This window comes from Hyperolius riggenbachi, chromosome 6, assembly GCF_040937935.1.
Source record: "Hyperolius riggenbachi isolate aHypRig1 chromosome 6, aHypRig1.pri, whole genome shotgun sequence".
In the NCBI taxonomy this organism is placed as follows: domain Eukaryota; kingdom Metazoa; phylum Chordata; class Amphibia; order Anura; family Hyperoliidae; genus Hyperolius; species Hyperolius riggenbachi.
In genome coordinates, this window is record NC_090651.1 from 83,111,800 (window position 1) to 83,137,483 (window position 25,684).

General features: G+C 42.9%; 1 protein-coding gene across 4 annotated transcripts in view; it reads right to left on the minus strand.

Annotated features, from left to right (window-relative positions):
- The window catches only part of LOC137520978 (tenascin-R-like), a 1,044,586-nt gene that overhangs the window by 13,769 nt on the left and 1,005,133 nt on the right, over positions 1-25,684 (minus strand). For all 4 annotated transcript variants that reach the window (XM_068239622.1, XM_068239621.1, XM_068239625.1 and 1 more), the window contains one exon: positions 22,861-23,024. In XM_068239622.1, the coding sequence (XP_068095723.1) occupies positions 22,861-23,024 (164 nt within the window). The remainder of the gene's footprint in view (positions 1-22,860; positions 23,025-25,684) is intronic.

Genomic DNA, 25,684 nt, shown 5'->3' on the forward strand with positions numbered 1-25,684 from the left:
CTATATTTTTTGTCTAATTGATCCATCTGAACCCGTTAGATCTACTTTTAGGGCACGTTGCCGACCTGATGAAGCGCCATTAAGCCGTAAAACGTGTTGCCTGTGCCCAAATAAAGCCTGCAATTTTCCATTCTCACAGCTATCTGTGTGACCTTTGCCTCAATCTTATACTGCTGCAACCTCTGGAACACTCTCTTCCTTGATCAATCTTAGGAGGGGGCATATGAGCAGAGACCATACTGATTGGTCCCTGATCTGATCAAGCTCTGAGTACCAACGCTGCAAGCTGCAGTGTGACCACAGACACAAGCGCCTTCACAAAAGCATGGGGGCACAACAATGCTGTCAAAAATGACTGGTATAGTTTTTGCAGCACAGAGTATAAAGCAAACCTCAAGTGAAAATAAACTTATGAGACAAATTATCTGCATAGTTAATGTTAGATAGGAATTTCCTGGAGTCATACATTCTTATTTTAAAGGGAACCTAAACTGAAAAGTATATGGATTTTTCCTTTTAAAATAATACCAGTTGCCTGACTCTCCTGCTGATCCTGTGTCTCTAATACTTTCAGGCACAGCCCCTGAACAAGCATGCAGATCAGGTGCTCTGACTGAGGTCAGACTGCTGCATGCTTGTTTCAGGTATGATTCAGCCACTACTGCAGTCAAAGAGATCAGCAGGACTGCCAGGCAACTGGTATTGTTTAAAAGGAAACATCCATATCCCTCTCAGTTTAGGTTCCCTTTAAGGGTGGAAAACCTAGGTCTGAAGTTTCATCCAGATAAAATATCATACTGACATGGCTGCTGTTTAATCAGCTCCCACACAGAAAATTTATGAACTTTGTATCCCTCTGCTGCTTTCATTAGTGTTTTTTCACAAGCAACAAATAGGTTTGATAGCCTCTAATTTGTTTTTAGGAGAGCTGAGGCTGCAGTCTGATTGCTCCAACTGCACAGATCAAGCACTGGTTTATTACTGGCTTATTAACTCTGAACATGGCCAAGTTCTGTGTAGTATTGGTTCTAAAGGTACTCATTTAACCACCCTGGCGTTCTGATAAGATCGCCAGGGAGGCTGCGGGAGGGTTTTTTTTTAATAAAAAAAAAACTATTTCATGCAGCCAACTGAAAGTTGGCTGCATGAAAGCCCACTAGAGGGCGCTCCGGAGGCGTTCTTCCGATCGCCTCCGGCGCCCAGAATAAACAAGGAAGGCCGCAATGAGCGGCCTTCCTTGTTTTGCTTAGATCGTCGCCATAGCGACGAGCGGAGTGACGTCATGGACCTCAGCCGACGTCCTGACGTTAGCCGCCTCCGATCCAGCCCTTAGCGCTGGCCGGAACTTTTTGTTCCGGCTACGCTGGGCTCAGGCGGCTGGGGGGACCCTCTTTCGCCGCTGCTCGCGGCGGATCGCCACAGAGCGGCGGCGATCAGGCAGCACACGCGGCTGGCAAAGTGCCGGCTGCGTGTGCTGCTCTTTATTTGAAGAAAATCGGCCCAGCAGGGCCTGAGCGGCAGCCTCCGGCGGTGATGGATGAGCTGAGCTCGTCCATACCGCCAGGCTGATTAATCATGCCATGTCATGTCAGGTACACTTTAAAGGGGTATAAAATTCAGTATTTCCTCTTTGTTCTTAAACATTATATACAGCATAAAATCTACTACACAAAACAAACAAAAACGGTAGCAGAACAGCATTCAAACAGTTAAACACAGCACTTCAGTGGAAAGCTCCATGCTTTAGTGGGCAGCTTCTCGCCACATTGGAAGAGATGATAACATTATCTTTTGTTTACATTTCTTAGTCAGATACATTTAGTAAACATTAGCAAAACTGCTGGAACTGAGCTGTACTGAGCTGAGGAGCAGAAAGAGCTGAGAAGTGATCACTAGATAGATTTTATTATATAAATACTGCAGCTGTGCAATAAAATGCAATGGCAGCTTTCAGAGCAGATAAACTGTACTTTGGGAATTTGTAATCAGACAATATTACGTGTATATTCACAGAGGGGCTCACAATCTAACCCTACCATAGCCATACGGGTATGTCCCTATCATACTCTTTAGCCAATTTGGGGGGATGCCAGTTAAAGTACACCTTAGGAGGAAAACAGAAGTGCCCAATTTGAGCACTTACCGAGGTAGAGGCTTCCGCTGTGTCTGCCATTCCAGTGCCTGGGATACCCCAAAGCTAGGTGAATGAGCTTGTTGCTGGAGCATGGCACAGATGCAGACGGCTCGCACATGTGCAGCACAGAGCCCAACAGGCTCAGCTCTTTCCTCCGAGCCGGAGCAGTGGCTCCATGCTACTGCGCCTGCACAGAGGGGCCACGCTTGTTCAAGTACAAGCCACGAGTTTCAGGGGGTTCCAGTGCTGGAATGGCAAAGTCCAGAGACTTCCATCTACCAAGGTAAGTATGTGATTACGGGGAGAGCATACAAACTCCATGCAGATAGTGTCATAGCCCCAAATGGAACTGGGGACCCAACGTTGCAAGGTTAGTTTGCTACCCACTACACCACCAGTCTGTCTGTCCGTCTATCAATCAAACATATTGTGCCTGTAGCCACATTTCTTCTGTGCCTGATAGGAAATCTGGCCCTTGGCAGGAACATTAGATTGTGAGCAGGAGAGTAACTAGAAGTCATGGGGCCCCCAGTGAAACTTTAACCACTTAAGCCAATCTGGATGGATATATTTGTCCAAAAATCGCCACTCAAAGGCAATCTGGATGAATATATCCGTCCAGCAGTGTTGCTGCCCTTGTTCACGCATATCTGCGTGCATGCGGCTGGTTCCCTGACGGTATTACAGGGGATCGATTGCCGAAGAGGAAGTAGTGTTCCCCGGAAGTAAACGATTCCCTGCAAATGAATCAAATGCCTCAGGAGGTATTTGATTCATGAACCATGAAATGTGTAAAAAGAGTTTGTATGTTCTCTCCGTGTCTGCGTGGGTTTCCTCCGGGCACTCTGGTTTCCTCCCACATTCCAAAAACATACAGATAAGTTAATTGGCTCACCTAAAAAATTGGCCCTAGACTACAGTACTTATACTACATAATATAGACATATCGCAATGGTAGGGATTAGATTGTGAGCTTCTTTGAGGGACAGTTAGTGACAAGATATATATATACACTGTACAGCGCTGCGTATTATGTCGGCGCTATATAAATACTAAATAATAATAATAATAATAATAAAAAAAAAAAAAAAAGATCTCGAGAGTGCTTAACGCCACCTAGTGGCCAAAAAGTAAAATCAAAGTACAAATGAAAAAAAAAAACAATACACACTATATAAAAACTGATTGACTCCCCACCCTGCCCATTAACTAAAAAAATAAAAACACACGTTTAAAAAATAAATAAATTACAGTTTAAAAAAATACATATATAGTTACCTTAGGGACTACACTTATTAAATATGTATGTTGTGAAGGTATATTACTATATACCTTATTACCTTTAGCCTATATGGGCTTGTAATTAGTGATGGACGCAAAACTGAAAAAATGCGCCCTTATTTCTAAATAAAATATTTGCACCATACATTTAAATAGGGGAATATTTTAAATGTTGCAATAACTGGGACAAATGGGCAAATATAATGTGTAGATTTAATCCACAGTAGAACATTTTATTTTAATACTATAGTAACTGAAAACTGAGAATTTTTTTTTCTTATTATTCCTGTTAAAATGCATTTAGAATAAAATAATTCTTAGCAAAATGTACCACCCAAAGAAAGCCTAATTGGTGGCAAAAAACAAGGTATAGATCATTTACGTGTGATGAGTAGTGATAAAGTTATTGGCGGATGAATGGGAGGAGCGCTGACAGGGGAAAATTGCCTTTGTCCTGAAGGTGAAAACACCTGCGGGCTGAAGTGGTTAATAGGGCCCCCAATGTTCACACCCTTCCACCCTTGCCTCCCCTTGGTGCCCTTGAGGCCCATCCCACAAGGATAATGAAACAAGTGTGGCTATCAGGATCTTCACACCCATAACGTGCAGCCACAAAACACCTGATCTGTAGTATAGTCCCCTGAGGCTAGTTGCACTCTTAGCAGAAACGCCAGCGTTGCGGAAAACGCTGCATTTTTGCTGCTAATACGAAGTCTATGGGCTGCAGGAAAAAAACGCATATAAAAACCGCATATGCGTTTTCTATTTGTGTGTTTTCAAAAACACTGGTTTTGTTGCATAATATGCAAAAACGCATCAAAAACGCACATAATGAAAGTTAATTTAAATGCAATGGTATGCGTTTCTCATGCCTTTTAGATACTTTTTTTTTACATTGTCTTGTGATGTATTTCCGCTTCCTGTTGTCTTCCTATTAATTTGCATAAAACGCAATTGTAAAACGCATGAAAAAGGTATACAAAGTGCATATGCGTTTGTATATACGAACCGCAAATGCATTAAAATGCACGCAAAACGCTTGAAAAACGCATCTGCAGTAAAAAGTGCTAACGCAAAGTGCAGCAAAAATGCACACAAAAAAAATATGCACATGACATAAAACGCAACCTTTCATGTTATGTGTGCACCTGCCCTGCATCAGAGGAAGGGAAGGTTAGTAGTTGCCCCCCCCCCCCAGCTCTGGGCCCTCCTGCGATTGCAGGTGCTGCTCCCCTCTAGATACACCCCTGACTGTGAGCTTATTAGTAATGGGGCAGATGTGGACTATCCATTGGTATCTGTAAAAGTGTTGCAGAAAAAAAAATTGTGTCTTATAAGATCTGTGAGTGAAATATGTGAGATTACACGCAGGGCCGGCGCTACCATTAAGGCAAAGGAGGCAGCTGCCCCAGGGCCCCAGAGCTTGTAGGGGCCCCCAGTGGCTACAAGAGGAAAAAAAAATTTCAAATCGGCCTTATAGTTTTTGAGAAAATCGATTTTAAAGTTTCAAAGGAAAAAAAATACACATTTAAAAACCTGCCGACTTTAATGGTTAATAGCAAATGCACCTTAAATGCTAGAAACCCTAAATGTGCAGGATATGTTAAGGAGATCATTAGCAATAAGAAGAAAAAACAATTTTTCAAAAAGACCTTATAGTTTTTGAGAAAATCGATTTTAAAGTTTCGAAGGAAAAAAGTATACTTTTAAATGCGGTAAATGTCACTTTTAGTAGCAAACCTAACGGTAGTGTAATTTTACATGCATCAAACGAAAGCGCAATAAATTCCCTGACGGGGTTTCCAGGGGGTCTATACGCAGCCGCAGTGCTTTGGCCAGGGATTGCTATACAGCCGCAATATGGCTGTATGAAGATCCCTGGCATTTTTTCCTATTTCCCCCCCAAAAAATTTTATGCTTAGAGTGTGGGAATTTTTTTTAAAAAAAATTATGTGGGGTCCCCACCTCCTGAAACTTTTTAACCCCTTGTCCCCCATGCAGGCTGGGATAGCCAGAATGCGGAGCTCCGACCGATTGGGACTTCACACCCTGACTATACCAGCTGCAAAAAAGGTCCCCTAATGCCGATTTTTGTTCCGGGGTATATGTTGGGGGGGGGGGGGGGGGCAGGTTTATTTTGCCCTGGGACCCCATTGTTGCTTAAACCGGCCCTGATTACACGATGCCATCACCTGCAGCCAATCCTTTGTATTCCGGTCTTTAATTTGGCATAATTTTTATTTTCTGGCCTGAAATAGTGCAGAGGCATTTGTGCTTGATTTGCTCATAAGGGCATAAAAGTCTATAGCGGCTCTCATTCTGCAGCAGCCACAGGGAAATGTAAGATCCTCATTGCCGAGTAGTAATTCAAAAGTCTAATTACAGTAAATCACAGATGACCTCACTAATGTAAGTGTTTTAATGTGTAATTAAGCAATCTCCGTGGTGAGGGATGAGGCATATAGCAATTCTCCAGCACTTGTACACACTATATTATTTTCATTGATTTCACCATGGTAATTGAGATGTCACTGGAACTCAGAAGCATCTAGCAGATACATACGTTTTGTTACAGCCATCATTTTTCACTAGCGGTCAATAGGGCTGGTTCAGGGTTGCTGCAAGATAATTATATGTCCTTGTGCAGTGCTTATTCTTAATAGACAGTCTTCCCCTCCCTTAAAGCGGAATTCCCATAACTATAAAAGCTACCATCATTGGATTAGTTTAATAGAGGCAAGCACTTCAACCACTCGGCTTCCGGGGGTTGTGTACATTTTATGCACCAGAGCAATTCCGAAACTTCAGCTATGTCGCTATTGATTCAGCAGTAACTGTACCAATATCTATGATGCCTAAGTAATAAATACTGTATATATAGTTATTTCTGGGTCAAATCAGACTGTATTGGGAAATACCTTTTTACTTTTTCCCCCACTAATTATTTTATTCTCTAAGCAAACTGAAAATGCTTTACATTTAAAGCGCACCTGAACTCAGAACGTCCTCTGTGTTCTAAAAGATATGCAACAGCATAGTAACCTTTACAGAAAAACATCTCTTTGTTACAGGTGATACAAATCCTGAAATAAATCTGCACTGTTTCTACTTCCTGCTTTCATGGAAGCAGACATATTGTTAACGTCCTGTGCTTTCAAATGAGCTTATCTGCCATGACAGTCAAATGACAGGTAATAGATCAAATTACAACTTGTGATTAGTTACAGATAAGGGGGAATTAGACAGGCTAATCTCTCTAAATACATACAGGGTGCATTTCTCTGTGTTCTCCTTCTGTCCTGTGCAAGAGTTCAGAACCACTTTAACCCATTAGCAGCTTCAAACAAAATTTTTCATTTGAAAGCTGCTGTGAATTCTAAGCCACTGTTGGCAAATCTCGTTAGGCTGCCTAGTGCAGCTATACAAGCGGGCAGAAGGGAGTAGCAGGGAGCAGTTATAGTTACCCGTTCCGGTTATTTTTCTTCCTCAACTCTGAACTTCCAACAGGTCTTCTGGGTCCCGATCACATGATACGGACAGGTAACCGGAACCAGGAGACCATGTCAGTGCTACAGCACCATCTGGTGGTGGAAAAGATGGAAGAGACTCTTCCATCACTGAGTGGTGCTGTAACGCTGGCACGGCCTCCTGGATCCCGATCATATTATATCATGTGATCGGGACCCAGAAGACATGTCGGGATTACATCGCCATGGTGGAGGAAGAAGCCGATCCAACAGTTAACTATAAAGGCTCCCTGCCGCCCACTCTCCATACCCCTCAGAAATTGCAAAGCTGGCGAAGGGCACATTTCCCCCATGGCAGGAACATTTTTTACTTTATTTGGCTGTTAAAGGGTTAAAAGGCACACTTGGCTTTATGTGTACATTACGTACAGAACAACACAACTATTTCACCAATTACAACTGAGTCCCACAGACATGGCAGTGGAATGTGCAGTGGAATGAGATTGATGCACAAAAGTGCAGTAATATTGTCAAACAGCGCACAGCAATTAGACTGTTACTACTGGCAGGGAGTACCTATTAGAGCGACCTGCGGTACTCGAGCAGCGCAAGTGTTGCTATGATAACAAACTTTACTAACAGTAGTGCTTGTTAGTAACGGTCGTTACCATAGTAACGCTCACGTTACTTGAGTAACTCGGGTCATGCTAATAGCGCAACACGCTGCTGGTAGTAGTGATCTTGCCGTAGCGTATCTGTGCACAGCAATATTACTGCACTTTTGTGCATGAACCCCAATATGTGATAATGTGGGCAGATCATAATGTGGGCAGATCATAATCCCAATCCTAGAATGAAGGACGACAGCAGATAAACAGAGGTAAGGTAGGTATTTAAGTAGAAATCCATTGAACGAGTAACTTTATGTGATCAAGAGTGGATATGAGCCTATCTTAAAGAAAACCTGAACTGAAAATTAAAAGTCAAAATAAACATGCAAAAGTCATACTTACCTCCTGTGTAGTCTACACACCAATCTCTTTCTCCTCTACTGCGTCCTGTTTGTCCACTGTGATCAATGAAATTCTCTGTCCTCCATTTTGAAAATGGCCATTACTCCATAACAGCTTTCTGGTCATCACACAGTTAAACTGTAACATTGCCCACTTGAGCCATAGGGAAACATGGACACATCAGTTCTCCTCTCAGCTATAACTGACAGCAACCGATATATTTCAATTCTGGCAAAATGTTGTCAGAACTGGAAGGGATCATTGTCAGAAGAAAATGGTGAGCTTCTGAGAGGAACTGATGGCAAGGTAACTATGTAATGTTCATTTGAAGTTACCTCATGTGTTTATTTTAAATAATTTTACTCAGTACAGGTTCCCTTTAATGATGACCATTAGGCATGAATGCATCATTTTTTTTATTTCAGCACAGTAGACAATGGCCTCAATTCACTAAGATCATGCTAGAGATAATAAGGCAAGAGAAAACTTACCTCCACACGTGAGAGAGTTATTTTACCTCTTCATTCCTTAAGTTACCTCCTCTGTAGTTAATTTACCTCCTCTGTAGTTAATTTACCTCCTCTGTAGTTAATTTACCTCCTCTGTAGTTATTTTCACATGCAGCTAATTAACAGCCTGTCTTTAACTCTGGAGTTATTTTAAGGATTGGAGAGTTAATTTAAAGACAGAAGAGTTAACTTTAGGCTTGCCTGAGGTAAAATGTTTCCTGAATACTACATGCCTTATCACCATGGTAACAACTCTAGAAGAGTTATTAAAGACAGGAGATAAGTTTAGTGAATTGAGGCCAATGGCCTCTATTCATAAAACTTTACCGCAGGTTTACCGCTCAAAACAGCTGGCTTTCCCGACCATTTAGCAAAGTGTGCATTCATAAAAGCTGTTTCTGCATGAAAAGTTACAATTCCCCAGCAGAACGATACATTTCCGCCTTGTACAGTGATTTTCTAGATTTATCTAGAAAAAGTAACAAAATGTCCATTCATAGAGATTAGAGGAAGCGGTACGCGGGCGGGAAATACCTCTTCCTCGAATGTAGCGAGAAGCGTGCGGAATACATGCAAGTGAATGGGACAGACCTCCCAAGCAGCAGCAGAGAGATCAGCGCACGGAGGGACTCTGCCTGCTTCTGTGTTTCCGCCAGCCTACAGCGGGAAATCGCAGCTGGAAACATTTTTATGAATGACCACCCAGAAGTCTAAAATACCGATGCGGTATTTTCCCTCCACAAATTTTTTCTCCCCAAATGTTTTATGAATAGAGGCCAATGTGTTTAATGGCTTAATGCTGCTTCATCAGGTCAGCGGCATATTATACTATATTTTTTGTCTAATTGATCCATCTGAACCCGTTAGATCTACTTTTAGGGCACGTTGCCGACCTGATGAAGCGCCATTAAGCCGTAAAACGTGTTGCCTGTGCCCAAATAAAGCCTGCAATTTTCCATTCTCACAGCTATCTGTGTGACCTTTGCCTCAATCTTATACTGCTGCAACCTCTGGAACACTCTCTTCCTTGATCAATCTTAGGAGGGGGCATATGAGCAGAGACCATACTGATTGGTCCCTGATCTGATCAAGCTCTGAGTACCAACGCTGCAAGCTGCAGTGTGACCACAGACACAAGCGCCTTCACAAAAGCATGGGGGCACAACAATGCTGTCAAAAATGACTGGTATAGTTTTTGCAGCACAGAGTATAAAGCAAACCTCAAGTGAAAATAAACTTATGAGACAAATTATCTGCATAGTTAATGTTAGATAGGAATTTCCTGGAGTCATACATTCTTATTTTAAAGGGAACCTAAACTGAAAAGTATATGGATTTTTCCTTTTAAAATAATACCAGTTGCCTGACTCTCCTGCTGATCCTGTGTCTCTAATACTTTCAGGCACAGCCCCTGAACAAGCATGCAGATCAGGTGCTCTGACTGAGGTCAGACTGCTGCATGCTTGTTTCAGGTATGATTCAGCCACTACTGCAGTCAAAGAGATCAGCAGGACTGCCAGGCAACTGGTATTGTTTAAAAGGAAACATCCATATCCCTCTCAGTTTAGGTTCCCTTTAAGGGTGGAAAACCTAGGTCTGAAGTTTCATCCAGATAAAATATCATACTGACATGGCTGCTGTTTAATCAGCTCCCACACAGAAAATTTATGAACTTTGTATCCCTCTGCTGCTTTCATTAGTGTTTTTTCACAAGCAACAAATAGGTTTGATAGCCTCTAATTTGTTTTTAGGAGAGCTGAGGCTGCAGTCTGATTGCTCCAACTGCACAGATCAAGCACTGGTTTATTACTGGCTTATTAACTCTGAACATGGCCAAGTTCTGTGTAGTATTGGTTCTAAAGGTACTCATTTAACCACCCTGGCGTTCTGATAAGATCGCCAGGGAGGCTGCGGGAGGGTTTTTTTTTAATAAAAAAAAAACTATTTCATGCAGCCAACTGAAAGTTGGCTGCATGAAAGCCCACTAGAGGGCGCTCCGGAGGCGTTCTTCCGATCGCCTCCGGCGCCCAGAATAAACAAGGAAGGCCGCAATGAGCGGCCTTCCTTGTTTTGCTTAGATCGTCGCCATAGCGACGAGCGGAGTGACGTCATGGACCTCAGCCGACGTCCTGACGTTAGCCGCCTCCGATCCAGCCCTTAGCGCTGGCCGGAACTTTTTGTTCCGGCTACGCTGGGCTCAGGCGGCTGGGGGGACCCTCTTTCGCCGCTGCTCGCGGCGGATCGCCACAGAGCGGCGGCGATCAGGCAGCACACGCGGCTGGCAAAGTGCCGGCTGCGTGTGCTGCTCTTTATTTGAAGAAAATCGGCCCAGCAGGGCCTGAGCGGCAGCCTCCGGCGGTGATGGATGAGCTGAGCTCGTCCATACCGCCAGGCTGATTAATCATGCCATGTCATGTCAGGTACACTTTAAAGGGGTATAAAATTCAGTATTTCCTCTTTGTTCTTAAACATTATATACAGCATAAAATCTACTACACAAAACAAACAAAAACGGTAGCAGAACAGCATTCAAACAGTTAAACACAGCACTTCAGTGGAAAGCTCCATGCTTTAGTGGGCAGCTTCTCGCCACATTGGAAGAGATGATAACATTATCTTTTGTTTACATTTCTTAGTCAGATACATTTAGTAAACATTAGCAAAACTGCTGGAACTGAGCTGTACTGAGCTGAGGAGCAGAAAGAGCTGAGAAGTGATCACTAGATAGATTTTATTATATAAATACTGCAGCTGTGCAATAAAATGCAATGGCAGCTTTCAGAGCAGATAAACTGTACTTTGGGAATTTGTAATCAGACAATATTACGTGTATATTCACAAAAGCAAATATGATAACTGTGTGGTTATTAAAACGTAGGAAAACACATTTTTATTAACCACTTGAGGACCTAGCCTTTACCCCCCCCCCCCCCCCTCCCCTTAAGGACCAGCGCTGTTTTTTCAGATCTGTGCTGGGTGGGCTCTACAGCCCCCAGCACAGATCAAATGACAGGCAGAGCGACCAGATCGCCCCCCTTTTTTTCCCACTAGGGGGATGATGTGCTGGGGGGGTCTGATCGCTCCTGCATGCTGTGGGTGGCGGGGGACACCTCAAAGCCCCCTCCACCGCAAGATTCCCCCTCTCCCTCTCCTCCCTCCCTGCCCGAGAGATCGGAGGCTGCACAGGAACGGATCTGTCCTGTGCAGCCTCTAACAGGCTCCCCGCTGTCATGTGACAGCGATCCCCGGCCGCTGATTGGCCGGGGATCGCTGATCTACTACAACGCTGCTACTGTAGCAGCGTTGTAAAAATGTAAACAAAGCGGATTATTTCCGCTTGTGTTTACATTTAGCCTGCGAGCTGCGATCGGCAGCCCGCAGGCTATTCACGGAGCCCCCCGCCGTGAAATGACAGGAAACAGCCGCTCGCGCGAGTGGCTGTTTCCTGATTAATTAGCCTGCTGCCGGCGACGCAGATCTGCGTCGCTGGTCCTGCAGCTACCACTTTGCCGACGCGCTTTATGAGTGCGCGGTCGGCAAGTGGTTAAATGTTATGCCAGAGTTTTATCCCACTTTAAAGAGAATGACCATGCTCAATACAAAAAAAAAAAAAAGATCTATTTACCCAGGGCTTCCTCCAGCCCCTTGCAGCCGACATGTCCCACGCTGCTGCTCTGCTCTCAGCCGCTGGCTCCTGTTACCCTCCACTGCAGAGGCTGACCCAGTAAGGTCGTTCTCTACTGCGCCTGCACAAGTGCCACAGTGTCAATCAAGTCCATGTTGTCCAGGGGGCGTGGTTTGCACACGGTAGAAGATGGAAGCCCAAGTTCAGAGCTCCTGCAGAGACTCACAAATCCCCGCAGCTAACACCCTTCCAGCGCTATGCTATCGAAACAAAAACATCCAGGAAGCTTCACAGACACCCAAAGAACAAAAGGTGTGCAGCCAAGCAGAAACATTGCAGACATATTTTGCTTGCAGAAGACGGACAACTCCCGGCGTGAGACATCTAAGATGACGCAGACACCTGCACCAGCAGAAGGCCCGCAGACCAGCTCTGCTACAGAACCTCTGGTGAGCCATGCTGACATGTTTGCTTATATTAAACAACTTCCTACGATGTCTGACATGAACAACTTAGCTGCAGACATTAAAAACAGTATGATGGGTGCAGTTAATGAGCTCAAGGAGGATGTACAGGGCCTAGTGAAGCGGATTGAGGATGCAGAGAGGGCAGGAGATAATAGAGATGCAGCCATTGAGGAACTACAGCAAGCAACAGTTTCTCATAACTTGCATTTAATTGAGATGAACAGACATATGGAAGACCTAGATAATAGGGGACGACGACACAACATCCGTGTGAAAGGAGTACCAGAGTCCGTGCAGCCCAGCGACATTAACGCTGCCCTCCTTTCTATTTTTAACAGTCTGCTGGACAGGCCTAAGGACACTGCCATAGACATAGAACGTGCTCACAGAGCTTTAAAGCCGCGTGGTGCAGATGGCGAAACTCCTAGAGACATTGTGTGCTGTTTGGTTAACTTCATGCTAAAAGAAGAAATAATGCAAAAAGCAAGGGAACAGGACACTATAATGTTTAATAAAACAGAAATCAAATTATATCAAGACCTCTCACAGATCACATTAAGGAATAGGAGAGCCCTTGCTCCCTTACTCACTGAGCTCCGCTCACACAGCATCACGTACAAATGGAAATTTCCTTTCGGCCTGCAGGCCTCACGAGATGGGCGCATAGCGGTTCTGCGTCTTCCGGGTGATGTTCACAAGTTCTGCAAAATCCTACGTATATCCTCTGTTGATTTACCTGACTTTTACGCAGATTTTCGTCTACCCGTAATCATGGGACACATGTTTAATGAAGGAGCCATCATCCCAGCAGGAGATATATGGCCTAATAAGCCTGGACTCAGACCCTCTTACCGCTCTAAGAAAAATGGCGGTACTGATCGTAACAGGTCCAGAGATCGTTCTCCCCTCGCTCCTGACAGAGATACCTCCACCGATAGAACAGGAGATGAGGACTGATATACCTCCAAGCTAATTACATTCGCTGTGTTAGCCTTTACTTACTTGCCCGTCTGAGTCTCAGCTCGCTGGGCTTTTGGGTGTCATGATTATGGCTCTAAAATGACTGGTTGCCTGTGTTAATAAGTTTATTTTTTCATCGCTACTCTTTATGATTGCACTATTTCTTGTTCCAGGATATTAATATGCTTAGTGGGGTTCATAGAATACTGTCCACTCTCATCTGCTCATAAAATGATTCCTCAGGCTGAATAGCTACTCTAAAATTTTGACTTAATACTTATAAATAAAGACTGTCTCAGCACAAGTAATAGGATAGATTTTAGTATATTGTCTAGTGTGATAAAGTTATATGATAATACTGATTCACTATGAATCCACATCTGAATGTTTGACCTATTTTTGATAAGTTTTTTGTTCACAGGTGCTTGGTAGCATACACTTAGATACTAGGGGGAATGTGAGATCTCTATATATGGAGTGCTTCTCAGAATTACTTTTTGTTCCCACTTAAATATCATAAGTAGTTTTCTATTCTATTTCATAAAAACAGACTTCCAAAATTCACGGTGCGTATGATCATTTTTCCCCCACAGAGGTGATTATACCCTTTTATTTTTTTAAAAAGAGGAGTATAATAAACTCACCACCTCACACCTGCCCCTCATATTTTCTTTGGGTCCTTATTCTTTTATAAGTACCCGGGGCTTACTAACTCCATCACCTGTAGTCTTGACATTATTAGGAACACACCAAGTAACCTTCAGGAATTGCAACCTACCTGAGCTTGTACTGTACTGTATTTTTCTCTCTCTATACTTTACTGTTATTTATTTTTATCCCCAATCCTGCTCTAAGCCCTCTACCTCTGAGCAGGGACAATGGATATTGTAATCACATCCTATAATGTTAGGGGCCTTAACACCCCTGAAAAAAGAAGCACTCTTTTTAGAGAACTTACTTCCAAAGGTACTGATATTGGTCTAATCCAAGAATCCCATTTTACACGTGATAGCGTACCTAAGATCCAAAACAAGTCTTTCCCTCACATTTTTCACTCCACTAATCCTAATGGGAAATCAAAGGGGGTCACAACTATGATTCACAAGCGCCTTAATTTTGACTTAGTTGACATTATGAAGGATGAAGAGGGCAGGTTTCTGTTTATCAAAGGAAATATTTCTGGGGAAACATACACTGTGGCAAATGTTTACCTACCAAATTCAGGTCATTACAAATTCATAAAAAAAGCAATCTCTAAATTAAAAGGTTTTTGTGAAGGGATTTTGATTGTGGGCGGAGATTTTAATGTGGTTGTAGATTCTAAATTGGACTCGTCCAATGGAACTTCCTCTCTTCCATTTCAAACGCTTCGGCTTATCAGACATCAATTTAGCTCATTACAACTGATTGACACCTGGAGAATAGTTCATGCATCTGGGAGAGATTACACATTCTACTCTGGGCTTCATAAAAATATACTAGAATTGATATGATTTTCATTATGCAAAGAGATCTCGAAAAACTGATTGACTCTGATATTGGACCCATGTCAATTTCGGATCATGCTCCTGTACATACTAAACTAAGAATTGGTCCTCCTTTGAAAAAACATTTGACTTGGAGACTTAACCCTCATCTATTGTCAGATCAGACTAGAATCCAAAAAGTCAAATCTGCTATCTCGGACTATTTCCATAGTAATGGTCAGCCAGATGAAAATCCCCTCTTAATATGGGAGGCACACAAACCAGTAATTAGGGGAATGCTTATAGCTATGGGTTTCCCAGGTTAAAAAGGAGAGAGATGCTGGTATTACTCATCAGATCGAAAAAGTAAAGACACTAGAAGATACACATAAGCACTCTTTATCTCAGACAGACTATGAGGAGTTGCAGGTTGCTAGAGAGCGATTACTCAAATTGTTATATTACAGAGCTAACCATAGTTTCTCTATGAGGAAGAAATCCTTCTATGTGGAAGGTAATAAGCCAGGCAAATTATTAGCAAGATTACTACGTAATCGTAAAATGGAACTTCAGGTCTCTTGTATCAAGAAGAAAGATCAGACTAAAACCTACAAATTGCAGGAGATAGCAGACCAATTTGCGAATTTCTACTCTGATCTGTACAATCTCCCACAAAATTTAGATACTCAGTCTTACTCCCAGAAAATTCAGGATTTCCTCAAAAAGTTTGGCTTGAAAAAGTTGAAGGAACAAGACATGAAAGAAATGGAGGAGGAACTAACAGAGGATGAGCTTTATTTATCATTGAAACGCAGCGCGCCGCAGCGAAAGTAAATGGGTGTCACCACGCACTGGAACATCGGCGTGGTCACGATGAGTCATGGACAGACTTAAAAAAAAAAAAAACACAACATAAGTAGCGGTGTTATTCACAGAGATTAGGTCCAACCAGATACATTTTAGATAAAATATTCAAGTAGTTACATGCCTCATGATAATTCATCAAGTAGTCAAATCGCAGCAGATTTTCCGACAAAATGCAATCAGGTTGGCGGCAGATACCCCCACAACATGCAATCAGGTTGGCGGCAGATACCCCCACAAAATGCAATCAGGTTGGTGGCAGATACCCCCCAAAATGCAATCAGGTTGGTGGCAGAAACCCCACCCAAAAGTGGGCAGCAGTGACCAGAAAATCGTAATATGGGCAGCAGACACCTGAAAATCGCAATGTGGGCAGCAGTGACCAGAAAATCGTAATGTGGGCAGCAGACACCTGAAAATCGTAACGTGGGCAGTAGGCACCAGAAAATCGCAATGTGGGCAGCAGTGACCAGAAAATCGTAATGTGGGCAGCAGACATCTGAAAATCGTAATGTGGGCAGCAGACACCAGAAAATCGCAATGTGGGCAGCAGACACCTGAAAATCGTAATGTGGGCAGCAGACACCTGAAAATCGTAATGTGGGCAGCAGACACCAGAAAATCGCAATGTGGGCAGCAGACACCTGAAAATCGTAATGTGGGCAGCAGACACCTGAAAATCGTAATGTGGGCAGCAGACACCTGAAAATTGCAATGTGGGCAGCAGGCACCAGAAAATCGCAATGTGGGCAGCAGGCACCAGAAAATCGCAATGTGGGCAGCAGTGACCAAAAAATCGCAATGTGGGTAGCAGACACCTGAAAATCGTAATGTGGGCAGCCAGCAGACACCTGAAAATCGCAATGTGGGCAGCAGACACTTGAAAATCGTAATGTGGGCAGCAGTGACCAGAAAATCGTAATGTGGGCAGCAGACACCAGAAAATCGTAATGAGGGCAGGTTGGTGGCAGATACCCCCCTCAAAATGCAATCAGGATGGTGGCGGGCAAAGATCGGCGGGGTGAGGCGGAAGCCACCCCCCTCCCTCACCTAGGGGCCCCCCCTACAGAATTGCAGCCAGCGGCAGCACCGGGGATGAATCACTTACCAGCATGACGGAGATCCGTAGCTCTGCGTGCCGCTGGCTGGTCTCTGTCTCCTGAACTGACTGTCCAATCACGCTCTCGCAGTACTTCCTGCGAGAGCGTGATTGGACAGTCAGTTCAGGAGACAGAGACAGACCAGCCAGCGGCACGCAGAGCTACGGATCTCCGTCATACCGTTAAGTGATTCTTCCCTGGTGCTGCCGCTGGCTGCAATTCTGGGGGGGGGGGGCGCGGAAGGGGGGCCCCTAGGTGAGGGAGGGGGGGGCTTCCACCCCTCCCCGCCGATCTGTGCACAATGTCCCCCCTTCCTGCGCTTAGCCCCCCTCCTTTTTAGCACTGGGGCCCCCAGGAGGCGGGACGGCCGGGGCCCACCGATGGGACCATCGGTGGTTTGGTGGGCCTGTCCGAGGCTGGGTAAAGATACTATGTTATGTGAAAGCTACCGTCCTATTTCATTGCTAAATGTTGACATTAAGCTTTTTGCTAAAATGATTGCAAATAGGCTACTTCCACATATCCCAGAACTTATCTCTCTGGACCAGGCTGGATTTGTCCCTGGACATGAAGCCAGGGACAACACAGTGAAAACCATTAATATTCAGCATTGGCTTTCTCGGCGACCGGTGGAGGGGCTACTTCTCTCCACCGACGCCGAGAAGGCCTTTGATAGAGTGTCTTGGTCTTATATACATTCCCTTTTGGAAAGTTTGGGCCTGGGTCCATTTATGAAAAAATGGATAGCTCTATTGTATAGTGACCCTTCTGCCTGTGTCAGGGTGAATTGTACTCTTTCTAAAAGCTTTCAGTTGAAAAATGGCACGCGGCAGGGATGCCCTCTCTCTCCGCTAATCTTTATTTTATCTTTGGAACCATTTTTGAATGCAGTGCGATCTAATGTAAATATCTCTGGAGTGCAAATAGGTGAAAAAGAATATAAATTAGCAGCATACGCTGATTATATGATTTTCTACATAACAAAGCCTTTAGTTTCGATTCCAAATTTACTACAAGAATTTGCGCTTTTTGCAGAGATATCCAACCTTAAAATTTACTTTTCCAAGTCGTTTGGAATGAGCCTGACACTTCACCCTGACACAAAAGCATCCTGTATTCGAAACTTTCCTTTTAAGTGGGCAGATAAAAGTTTTACATATCTGGGGATCCAGATCACTTCTAGAACAGACAAATTAAAAGAAAGTAACTTTGACCCTTTGCTTCGGCATGTCCAGCACACATTGGAGAACTGGCAGAGTAAGCCATTGTCCTGGTTTGGACGAATGGCTAGCCTAAAGATGACGATATTACCTCGCATATTGTATTACTTCTCTACTATCCCACAATATTCTTCCTAAACTCTGGTTTGTGACCTTGCAGAAAGCTTTCACTAAATTTATTTGGGGACAGAAACCTGTTAGAATTAGAAAAGATAAACTAACTTATCCTAGAGACAGAGGAGGAGCAGGACTTCCTGACATTTGGAGATACTACCAAGCCTCCATGATTAGCAGAATTGTGAATTGGCATTGTAATGAAGACTCTAAAGATTGGGTGAGGCTAGAAAAAGATTTCTTTTGCCAAGACATTAAGTGGTGCCCATGGAATCCTACACTAGATTACAAATTCTCAACCCTACAATACATTAAATTTCATCCATTAATTAATGCTACCTTATTGACCTTTCGAAAGTGCTGTTCAGAAACAAAAGTCTCGACTATACCTGGCCCTTTAACTTCATTGAGAACAACCAATAATTTCCTTCCTGGACACCAGACAGATTTTATGCCCCACTTGAACCTACGAAAGGATCTCCTTATAAAAGATCTAGTTGATTGTATCCCCATAACTACTCTGGAAACTGACTCAGAAAATAAGATCCCTTTTTGGCAATACTTCCAATTAAGAACATTCCTCTCAGCAAAAGACCTGATTAAGGTAGCCCAGAATAAACTTACAGACTTTGACTCCTTGATTCTACAGAACACTCCCCAGAGAAACTTAGTCTCTAAACTATATAAATCCCTTCTGGACTTATCTCAGCAGCCCATATTTTTATTTAAAGATGAGTGGGAACGCAGATTAAAAAAATTGTTTGAAGAAGATGACTGGGAAAAAGTTTGCATTATGGGATTTAAAAGCTCAGTAAGTGTACTGATTCAAGAGATGAACTTTAAACTGCTAGCTCATTGGTATAGAACCTAGGTTCTCAACGTGTGGTACGCGTACCCCAGGGGGTACTTCTGAGGGTTCCAGGGGGTACTCGGGCTTGATATACTTAACCAAGAATAACACATTTAGAGTTTTAGAAAAAGATAAAGCTTATTTAAACAACACCAAATTAGTGTTTTAGCTAATTAAAAGCAATAGTAAATGCTTGGAAATTGTTTAGAATTAATTATCATGTAATACTATTAAATATAATTAAATATATATTTGTCAAGGGGTACTTGTGATAATGTTTACTATGCTAGGGGGTACTTGGTGAGTACAGGGTTTTAAAAGGGGTACTTACCAATAAAATGTTGAGAAACACTGGTATAGAACACCCGCCTTTCTTCATCAGTGCTTCCCTCAGGTCTCTGATGTGTGCTGGAGGTGTCAAAGTGCAAAGGGTACTCTTCTTCACATTTGGTGGGATTGCCAATCAATTGTTCCCTTCTGGACCAGAGTCCAATCATTAATAGCTACTATTGCTAGTGAAAAATTAGAATTTCTACCAGAAGTATTCTTATTACATCTTTCTAGAGAGAGCATGCGTTCATACAAAAAATCTCTTGTCAAACATTTGCTCAATGCAGCCAAGGCATGTATACCTCTCAAATGGAAATCTACTGACCCTCCATCGATCTCCCTTTGGTTCCAAAAGATAGAACAGATTGAAAAAATGGAACAATTACGCCACTCCACCACAGAGGAGGTTGAAAAATATGTGATTATGTGGGCCCAATGGTTTGACTTCTTAGATAGCCAGGAATATCGAGACTTAATGATAGATAGGCAATCAAGGCCTCCCGTCAATGCACATCTGTGTTTAGGCCCAATTGTTATCCCACCCTCCCAGGTACCATGAAATATATCAAACTTCATTTTGGACCTAATCAATAGCTTTAATTTCCGATAATTTACATTCTTTATTAGGTTGCTTCTAACTAATATTGTATCTTCTATGGTCAAGACATATACTATGCAGGTGTTATTATTTTCATTACAATGTGCACAGATGTGTATTCTTTTTATCTCCACTCATCTATATTTCATAATCGAAAACCACCAGCTCTTATGTGAATATATAATTGTGAACAGTTAAGATTTATAGTATAGTACTTTTTATCATTCTGTTTATTATGGGACGCGTTGTCTCTGTTTTCAGTACCATCTTCTGTATTACCTTTGTCCCTTAAGTGTGAAGTCTGTTCTTATCAGAAGATATGTATGTACACAAAATTGTCATGCTCTTGATTATATGTTGAACATACCTGACCATGTATATATATGTGGTTGTTGCATATCTTCCAATAAAATATAATTGTTTGAAAAAAAAGTCCATGTTGTCCAGACAACGTGGACTTGATTGACAGCGGGGCTCGTGCAGTAGGGGACGACCTCGCAAGGTCGGCCTCTGCACTAGCAGGGCCCCCGGGCCGGGGGCTGAGAGTGAAGCTGCAGTGTGGAACATGTCGGCTGCAAGGGGCTGGTAGAAACCCAGGGTAAATAGATTTTTTTTTATTGAGCCTGGACATTCCCTTAAGGTACTGACAGCATGGAGTCAAGCTGGGAATTTTGGCCAGTCTCATCTTACGCCAAACAAAGTTCAAGCAGTACTGTTGCGTTGCCAAGGTTACAAAGAAGTGCAATTTGGGCTCACTGTCAATTTTGGAAATTCTTAGTTTAAATCTAAATTAAATAAAAAAAAAAAAAACAGTTTTATGGTAAGTTAATAACCAGAGTGGGATTTCCCTGGACAGCCAGGCTGCAGGAATAGATGACTTTTTATTCCTGTGACAGGATGAGCAGGCAAAATCTTTCCAATCTGCTACGCAGCTAAAAACCTTCCACTAACACCAGCACCGGGCCTGTTTCACATCATGTGACCACATTTATAAGCAAAGATTTTTTTACTGCAGAAATCTTCTTTGATGCAAAAATAATTGGATTCTCTTCCTGCTAAACTGGCACACAGTGTGTTTATACCTGTGCCTAGAATGAGACTTTAACTATCACTAATGCTCTATGAAATGGAGGCAGCTGCTCTCTTAGACTTCAAAAACTCAATATTAACTTATAAATATGGAGAGATTTTGAGTATATAAAATGCTAATGAAAAGTATCAGTGCTAAGCTGAGTTTCTGTAGGAGAATAAAGCACATTTATATCCATCCCGCCGAAGTAACATCCTAAAGCAAACATCATTTCAGCTGTGTGATGTAGGAGGCAATAACAACAAGAGCAGGAGATTCCCACCATCTCAGAATGGAATCATTTCTGCTGGTTCCCACTCTCAGCTTATTACCAGACGGGGCAGCATTTACCAGCGTCTCAATGCCTCTTGGCCTGACATACACATATGTACGCACTTATGCAGTTTATGGTCTAAAACATCACATGGCCTTTTTTTCCTAACCAGTTAATGTTTTTTGTACAGTATATCTATGCCCCCAGAGATTTCATCTTAATGCCAGGGGCATAGATATATGTACTCTGCCCCGACTGCTACTCCGCGCATATGCACGGCCCATGCCCGGTCCCACCCGCGTTCAGGTCGCCGCCCGTTAGTACACAGATCAGTGAATGGATCCACAGTTCCCATTCACCGATCTAACTGCCCATGATCAATAAAACCAATCAGTGGATATACAATAAAAAATACTAAATGATGCAATGACTAGACAGAAAGTGAAAGCATATACGTGTTACTTCTGGTAACACGTATATACAGTACTTAAATTTGTATAGACATACAATTATAATAAATTGGGGGGACATCTAGTGGCCAAGTAGTAAAATTACACCTACATACACATCCTATTACATTAAAATGCCCATTCATTAACTCCTTACCTCTCTCCTACCATAGTTACCCCCCCCAAAAAACACTTTGATTTGAAAAAAACAAAACATAAATAGTTAACTTAGGGATTCAACTTTTTTAATCTGTATGTCATGAGGGTATATTACTGCTAGTTTTGAAAAAAAAGGGGCTTGTAATTAGTGACTGATGCAAAACTGAAAAAATACACCTTTATTTCCAAATAAAATATCGTCGACAGGTGTTTTTCACTTTTCTAGTTACTGTGTTGATGCTGTGTGTTCTGAAAATTCTTGTTTCCCAAGTCATATTTTGCATCCGCAGAAGTATTGACCGCATTGCTACGGTGTACCGTGCGTTACCATGGCAATGCATGCATAACTCTGGTAATGCTAATTGGGTAATGGGTGCTATCCCCCTGCCGTTAGTACCGATTGCCTGCACACAACAATCTAATTTTGCCAGAGCATATCTTAATTTTTTTTTAAACTTGTTGACTTTATTTTATTTGTATTTGTAGAGACAATCACATGCATAGTGCAACCTTCCTGCCAGACCAATGTCAGAGTTGCAATGCATTCTGCTTTGTGCAGCTAATTGTACATGCAGGAAAAGGCAAATAACTTGGGCACTGCTGGGAGTCAGTAGTTTATAATAGTGCAATAAAATAGTATTGCTGATAGTAATATTCAAATGATTTTAAAATGAGTAGACCAAAAGTGCTAAAAATGCTTTCAGTAAGTACAGCAGCCCAGCTATTCTACCACATAATCTGTAAACAAAGGAATTTATTATACATTTACAGATAATGGGGGAACCATATAATGGTGTACAGCACAGGTCCAGCCTCATTTTATAAAGCCGTTACTTGCATACAGACGTTTCAGAATTGTTAAAGCTATTTACTTGTCAGGAAGGTGACCCATCCTGCTGCCTTTGTTTTACCTGGCTGTGTCTTGTCTCTCCATATTTTCCATTCAGGTTTGTTCGGTGACAGTTTTTATACCACCATGCTCCTTTATAGGAATTTGCACAGTTTGTTACAGCCACATCATTGTCTCTGTCCTTGGTGGAGAATGGACGTCCTTGGTGGTAAGTAAGGGAATCCCCTGTGGGAAACACAGTGCAGAAGATTTATCATTTCTGGTGTGCAGCAAGGAAAAGTACAGCAGCAGCAGCAAAGTTTTTAGAGTTGGATTTACCATAATACCTCAGTCTGATTTCCTAAAATAGAACTGCAGTCAGAGAAGATAACATGCCTATGGGAAGAAAACATACTTGCTCAATGGTGAGTCTGTTTGAGATCCATAACTGTGTTCTGCAGGACAAGTAATAACCAGTGGGGAAATGCTAACAAACAATTATTTTTCATGATGGCCGCCATGTCCCTCCCCTTCTTGCCACAGGGAGCCATATTAGAGCAATAGAAGGGCTTTGATTGATGGAGCTCTTCATCTTCCTAGAATATTTTCATGACTGGAAGGGGAAGGACACCACAGTGCTAAAGAAGAATACCTTGCAGGGTGACTCAGCAGGTCCAACAGTGTTTCATCTAAGAAAAAGCTCACTAGGAATGGATGAGGCAAGTATACTTTCCTACCTAAAGTTGAACTTTTTGTCAAGTCAGAAGTCAATTACAACCCCCCACCCCAAAGTTCAAGTATACAATGCATCATAATACAATGTGCCAGCTCATACCTGATGGATTTTCTCATAATCATGAGATGCCCATTGTATATTACACAGAAATTCACACACATATTCATAGTGTAGCACCAACACTAAAGCTATGTCCATATTACTCAGAGGTTGGTGGTGATGATTTTGAGCAGGGTGGAAAACCTTAGTGATCACATTGCTCATTGTGGATAAAGGGGGAAGCTGTTGAAACTGCTTCTTATGTGTTTATTGATGTTGGGGTATCCAATGGAATGTTCTGCAATTATAGGCAATAGAGACGAAGCCTCCTGGTAAAATTCTCCCACTACCACAGGCACATTGCCTGATATATTCACACCACAGTTATTTGACCAAGGTGTCAGCTGACCTCTACCCACTGGAGAATTTAATTGGAGGACGTTGCAGACACCTTGGACACTGAACTAATGAAAGTGGAGTGAACTACAAAAAATGTAATCTTTATTTCTCATTAACTTAAAATAAATGCTTGGTAAATGATCATATGTAAAATGACAGGCAAATTAGTATTTCTCTCTTTCACTGATATAACTCAAGGCTGGAAAAAGATGCCTACAGGACAATGGCCTCAATTCACTAAGCTTAACTCCTGTCTTTAATAACTTTTCTCTAGTTATCACCATGGTGACAAGGCATGTAGTATTCAGGAAACATTTTACCTCAGGCAAACCTAAAGTTAACTCTTCTGTCTTTAAGTTAACTCTTCAATCCTTAAAATAACTCCAGAGTTAAAGACAGGTTGTTAATTAACTGCGTGTGAAAATAACTACAGAGGAGGTAACTTAACCACAAAGGAGGTAACTTAAGAAATGAAGAGATAAGATAACTCTCTCACTGTGTGGAGGTACGTTTTCTCTTGCCTTATTATCTCCAGCATGATCTTAGTGAATTGAGGACAATATCCCTGAAGCTACTGTAAATAGCGTAAAGTTGCATAAATAGCAACTACAGTGTGACATAGAGTCAATCACTATTTATAATGACGCTAATGGTGGCGCCACAACATTATCGTAATTGCAGTGAATTAGTGACGGGGTCAGTTAAAGTCTGGCACGTGTGCGGGGGGGGGGGGTTAGTTTAAATTAGGGCACGGAGCAGGGTGTTTTTACGGGTTGGGCGTGAATGGGTGGTTAAGGCTAGGCATCAGGGTGGCGGTGGGGGTTGATTTTAAGGGTTAGGCAGGGGGGTGGCTAAAGGATAACTGAGGCAAAGAAGATTGTTAGAACGGTGGGAGCAGGCATGTATAGGGAGAAGTCCTCATGCCCATGGCTCCCTTTGTTCACCTCTGTCCCTCTCCGTTCTCTTGTGAGAGCCATCAGCAGCTGCTTCCAGGTCGGCGAGTTGGCAGCAGTGCACAAGCGCTAGTCCGAGCGGCACACTGATCATACTCCTGTGGCCAGGAGCGCTCTGCACATGTGCACTATGAGTCATGACATACTGCACAGAGCTCTCCTGGGCATGAAAGCACAATCAATGGCTTCTAATTGCTCTTATGAGATAAAGTAGGCGGACTGAAGTGAATGGGGGGAGCTGTGGGCATGAGGACTGCTCCCTATACATGCCTGCTCCCCCCATTCTAACAATCTTCTTCACCTCGGTTATCCTTTAAAGTTTACCTGAGATGGTAAACTGGCCCTTAATTATACTTCCATGGGGCTTCCTCCAGCTCCATTAGCAACATGGCCTCCCTCACCGTCCTCCTCGGCCCTCCATTCTGGTGCTACAACTCCTGGTAATCTGGTCAGTTGCGCCAGTCATGGGCTTCGGCGCATGCTCCCACCATGCTCCCGTCTCCAGGAGCGTTTTGCACCCACGCAGCACTAACAGGCACACAACACTCCGGGCTGTGGAAGTGCAACGAGGGGTGCATGCAGGGCCGCATTGCATATGCGCAGAAGCCCGTGACTGCCCAGATTACAAGTCAGTCATAGCAGCATAATGGAGGGGCCGAACAGGACAGCGAGGGAGGCCACAGTCCTCATGTAGTTGGATGAAGCCCAAGGTAAGTATAAATATAAATAGGGGTCAGTGAACCATCTTAAATTCACTTTAAGGTTAGGCATGGGGGGGT